Source organism: Lipotes vexillifer, unplaced genomic scaffold (assembly GCF_000442215.2).
Source record: "Lipotes vexillifer unplaced genomic scaffold, Lipotes_vexillifer_v1.1 scaffold1691, whole genome shotgun sequence".
In the NCBI taxonomy this organism is placed as follows: domain Eukaryota; kingdom Metazoa; phylum Chordata; class Mammalia; order Artiodactyla; family Lipotidae; genus Lipotes; species Lipotes vexillifer.
The window spans coordinates 3587388-3592808 of record NW_006789046.1 but is presented as its reverse complement, the minus strand read 5'-3'; the positions used below and the strand labels follow the sequence as shown (position 1 = coordinate 3592808).

The 5421-nt window shown below is 49.4% G+C and overlaps 1 protein-coding gene across 2 annotated transcripts in view; it reads left to right on the top strand.

Moving 5' to 3' along the window:
• TNRC6C (trinucleotide repeat containing adaptor 6C) overlaps nt 1-5421 on the top strand; it is a 43913-nt gene that overhangs the window by 25686 nt on the left and 12806 nt on the right. For both annotated transcript variants that reach the window (XM_007462371.1, XM_007462370.1), the window contains 4 exons: nt 106-189; nt 371-602; nt 3717-3884; nt 5227-5418. In XM_007462371.1, coding sequence (XP_007462433.1) covers nt 106-189; nt 371-602; nt 3717-3884; nt 5227-5418 — 676 coding nt within the window. The remainder of the gene's footprint in view (nt 1-105; nt 190-370; nt 603-3716; nt 3885-5226; nt 5419-5421) is intronic.

The following is a 5421-nucleotide window of genomic DNA, read 5'->3' as shown; positions in this document are numbered from 1 at the left end:
TTTTGCCTTTTTTTTTTTTTTTTTTTTTTACACTAATGTACAGAAGTGGAACCCTTCGTTGGGGCTTTCTTACAATCTACTGGACACTTCTCTTTGTGTCCACAGGCGTACCAACGTTTACAGATCCAGCAGCAGATGCTACAGGCCCAGCGGAACGTTTCCGGACCCATGAGACAACAGGAGCAGCAAGTAGGCGCCCCCTGGGTGGCTCAGCCGGGTCGCTAGCTGTCACCTCCCCTGGCCTGTTACTTGTCACTGGCTTCTCTCTCGCTCAGCCTCCCGTTTTGAAAGCCTCGGCGTCACCTGGGCTGGGGAGGAGGGCGGCCTGGGTGGCCCTCCCGACCCGCTGACCGCGCGTCCCTGCTCGCAGGTTGCGCGCACAATCACTAACCTGCAGCAGCAGATCCAGCAGCACCAGCGCCAGCTGGCCCAGGCCCTGCTCGTGAAGCCGCCGCCGCCCCCGCCGCACCTGTCTCTGCACCCCTCTGCAGGCAAATCGGCCCTGGACAGCTTCCCCCCGCACCCCCAGGCCCCCGGCCTCCCTGACCTGCAGACCAAAGAGCAGCAGTCTTCACCCAGCACCTTCGCTCCCTACCCTCTCGGTGAGTCCGTGTCGACGCCGACCGCGTGCGCCTGGCGGAGCTGAAATAGCCGGGCAGAAATGCAGTTCCAGGCAAAACCAGAGCGAGGCTGTCTCAAGTCTCCTTGGTAAGGGAGGGACCCTAGCTGTCTTCGCAGAGCAAGAATTTTGCTGCGCCCGTAAGTGCTTTCAGTATAAAATCTTTGAAAGTAGTACCAGAATGATCTCCTCTCCACTGTTGAATCGGCACTTTGTTCCATCCCTGGCTGTCTCCAGCCTGAGCTGCTGGGAACAGGAAAGGTGTGCAGATTTCCGTGAACCAGGCACTTCTTAAAAAGCCATGGGTGCCCACACAAGTCCTATAGTGCAGAGCACGATTGTGTAATCATCCGGATCAACACGCACACCCTCACCCCCAACCGATAGGGTGCCCGCCCAGCACTTGAAACCCGCAGGCCAGTGGCAGATGTGGTGCCGCCCTCGAGGTCACACAGGCCAGCCAGGAGGGACACAGGTTACGACGTTGAAGACCGTCAGAAGGGCTGTGTCAGGAAAGTGACTGTACAGGGAATACTGTTGACCTGTGAACAACATGGGCTGAAACAGCGTGGTCCACTTACACATGGGTTTTTTCCCATAAATAACGGTGCTACGTGACCTGCGGTTGGTTGAGTTTGCAGGTACAGAGGACCGGCTGTAAAGTTATACCCGGATTTGTGACCCCTGCGTTGTTCGAGGGTCAGCTGTAATTTGCTGTAAGAATCCAGAAGCGGGTGAAAGCGCCTCAGGCTTGTCAGGTTGGCTGTTAAGAGTCTGAAGCTACAGGGCAAAGGGAATTAGTTACCTGAGAAATACACATCCAAAGGGTCAAAGGCCAGTCGAGTGACAGCGAATTTCGGCTAATGATGTATGTCCCTTTCTGTGTAATACTACCAACATCTCTGAGAAGAGAGGTATGTTCTGATGACTTGAGCACTCTCTACTTGACATGTAACCAGTGTGGTGTGTCTTTAATACAAAACTGACAAATGCTAAACTACGTTTCTTCTGTCCCTTCATGATTGTCGCACCCATTACTTTCCTCTGTGTTGAAGAAGCAGAATAGTCTAGTAGTTAAGACCTGCCTTAGGAATCAGGCCACCACACTGCCCCCACAACTAAGCTGCCTGGCTGCTCTTTGCCTCAATTTCCCCATCTGTAAAGTGGGAATACTTACCTCATAGGGTTCTTCTAACAATAGTTGTTTTAGAAGAAAATTCAGTTCCATCTATTGTCCTGAAATGTTTAGCTTCAGCTTCCTAGTATCCTAGTATCCATCTGTCCTCTTAACCTATATTTAGAAAATAAAGTACACAAGTCTTTACCCATAAAGGTTTTTTCTTACTACAAGTGAAAAAATTAGTGCCTTGAATCTTCAAAATTGATGAAAAATACTTCTGATAATATTTTATAATCACATTAAAGTTTAAAAGTAAATGTGTTAAAAATAGATAGCTAATAAAGTTTAAGAAAGTTAGTTTGTAAAATTGCCCCTCTGGCTTGTTCTCACCCCTTTTCCTCAGCAGCTCTAAGTCCCGTCCGCCTTCCTTCCTGTGCAGCCTCTTCTCCAGATGCTGTGTTGACTCCCGAGCTTGTCTTCTTCCCAGGAAGACCAGGTGTATAAAAACGAAAACCAGCCTTCACAGGCAGTGCAATGTGGTTATTGCAGAGCTTAGGGAAGGGAGACTGCATGGTCACCTTGCGCGGTGAAAGAAAAATCAGAGCAGGGTTTAAGCATGGACCTCAAACGAGTAGAGTTCAGTGGAGCAGAGCCAGCATCGCATGAAACAAGAGGCCGTCGGTGTCGGCGAGGGCCGGCCAGGCTGGCTGCCAGTGGAGGGAGGAACAGAAAGAAATGAGACGGGGAGGGTGGGGCCCGGCCATGGGACTTGGGGTGCTCTGGAGGCCAGTCTGAAGCCCGACCTAACGGTTGTGCCCTCACCTGACTGGGTCTGTGTGGGTGGGGGTGAAGGTAGCCGGACTCCCATGGGCGTTTGGTTAGGTCTGCACAGTGTGTGTGTGTGTGTGTGTGTGTGTGTGTGTGTAACCAAAAGTGGCTTCTGGCTTCTCTTGAAAATGGCTGCCTTGGGCCTGTGTTCCATTCACTGGTTGCACAGGTAGCACCTGTAGCAGGGCGGGCGCTGTCCCCACCAGGCCCGCATCACCTTCATTTGTGTTGCCTACTTGGCCCATATGGGCATTTGAGTTTGAAGCTCTTGATTCAAAGTTAAGAACAAAAAAGTTCACTACCTGTGCTTCTGTACCAGGACATGTGGTGTGGGAACAGCAGGTTAGAAATGGCCTGGAAACACTGGGTCATACCTGCACTGGTCATTCTGCCCGGCCAAGCAGCCTACCCCACTCATGACGGGTGTCCCATCAGGGACTCTTTACTTCAGCCTTTTTGCTATCGTCCCCCTCATCTCTCTCCACTAACCCAGCACAGTGATGGCACTTGTCACGTGCCCCAGTGCATGCCTGCTTTTAGCTGTAAGAAATAAACCCAGGATCAGCTCACATTCCAGCTGGGGCAGATGGCAGCACCCACACTTTGAAATAGTTCAAGTCCTTTAAGGGAGTTTGATGTTTAATTCATAAACTCCTTAAGAGCAGACTTTTGTAAAGTGAGTTCACTAAAGGCAGATTTGGGGTCTCCCCACCAGCTTGTTCTGTCAGTGAGACCTTAGGGTACCGATTACGTCTCTGAGAGACTGGTTTGGATCTGGTGAGTTTGCACAAGGTGCCCTGAGATCAGAAAAGACTTTCCTAATTGTTTGGACTTGTTCTGTTTTTCTGTGGGCTCTGACTGAGAAGCTTCAGGACCACGTTTGGCACCAAAGCAAGTAAAATGAAGAGAATCATTGGTCTTACTTAATCAAAGACTATTTGTTACCATCGTCCCCCTAATTGAGGAATAAAATTCCTACAGATGTGTGTTATTAAAAAGGCAAAAAGGGATTTTTTTCCTCCAGCATTAAAAGTTACATTTAAAATATTTGGCTGTGAATTAAGACTTAGATTGATTCTCTAGGAGAGCTTTAGAAAGTAAATGTTTAGAGGAAGAGCAGACGTATCCTGAGAGCATTTTTAATTTTAGCTGGACTGAACCCAAACATGAATGTCAGCAGCATGGACATGACTGGTGGTTTATCAGTGAAGGACCCGTCGCAGTCGCAGTCACGCCTCCCTCAGTGGACACATCCCAACCCAATGGATAACTTACCCGGTGCTGCCTCTCCTCTCGACCAGAACCCCAGCAAGCATGGTACGTCCGAGCCGAGGCGCCTAGAGTCTGGCCACTTCTTTCCTACTCGCTGGTTATGCTCGTTTCGTTACTTGTACTGCATTTCCCTTCTAAGAATTCAGTGCTGAAAGCTGAATAGAAAATATTCCAAGAGACCAAACCAAACCACAACAAACAGGGATACAGGGAACTAGAGTAGTGGTAACCAGAGGGGAAGGGGTGGGTGGGGAGCGAAATGGGGAAAGGGGGTCAACTACGTGGAGACGGGTATAAACTAAGCTCTTGGTGGTGAGCACCCTGTGGTGTAGACAAAAGTCGAAATGCAGTGTCATACCCGTGAAACTTAGATGTCAGAAACCAGTGTTACCTCAATGAGTTAAACATATATATTCCACTTCATTACAGAGTAGGTCAGATGCCAGGTAGTCAATGATCAAACCTCTCCAAGCCTCAACTTTCACACCTTACCTACAAACCAAGAAGTAATTGAAAATGCCCCAGAACAACGAAGAATGCAGGTCATGGCCGCACACTCATGTATCTGTATCTTCAACCAAAACTTTGTCTCAAAGAAAATTTTTTCAATAAAATGATAAAACACAATAGAAAATCTAATGCCTAGAAAAGAGAAACAGCAAATGCTAACAACCAGGAAATTCCCTGGTGGTCCAGTGGTTAGGATTTGGCGCTTTCACTGCTGGGGCCAGGGTTCAGTCCCTGGTCGGGGAACTAAGATCCCGCAAGCTGCGAGGCACGGCCGGGGCGGGGGGAAGCTTGTAACCATAGGAGGTGATCTCACTTGCATTAAATTTAGCTCTTAATTTCCTCATAGCATAAATAGCAAAGGAAATTTAATAGGGTGTATAATTCTCTCTCGATATAAGGCATTCTAAAAAGAAAATTTTTCCTAATGGTTAGTTCTACAAGAAAATCATCACGTGCTATTTGGGCACTTTCCTTGGCAGGAGAGAGCTCAGTCGCCCAGGGTGGGTGGGGTTAAGGCCTCTGAGTCCACATGCCTGTTTGTCCTTCCATAGTGAGGGCAGCGGACTGGGGAAGGGACACAGGCAGCAACAAGGACAAGAGCTGACCACAGGGACTCACAGGCTGTCCCTAGAGAGCTTCACCGTGGTGTGGGTATGCATTTATCAAGAATTCCAACTTGAAAAACTGAAACAGTTCTTAAAGAGTTTGTTTTTCAAGGCCAAGTTTGGGCTAACTGAAATAGTCACTTCCCCCAGAAAGTGCTGGCCAAACCGTCTGACAGTTCATGCACCTCTGCAAAGGGCAAGGCCCCAGCGCGCAGCACAGGGACTCGGGGTCCCCTGTTCACTCGGCTCTTTGTTCCCTGCCGTCCCCCCAGGTGCTATCCCTGGAGGTCTGAGCATTGGGCCTCCAGCTAAGTCCTCCATCGACGACTCCTATGGCCGGTACGATTTAATCCAGAGCAGTGAGTCACCAGCCAGTCCTCCTGTAGCTGTTCCCCATAGCTGGTCACGTGCCAAATCTGACAGTGATAAAATCTCAAATGGCTCCAGCATCAACTGGCCCCCAGGTA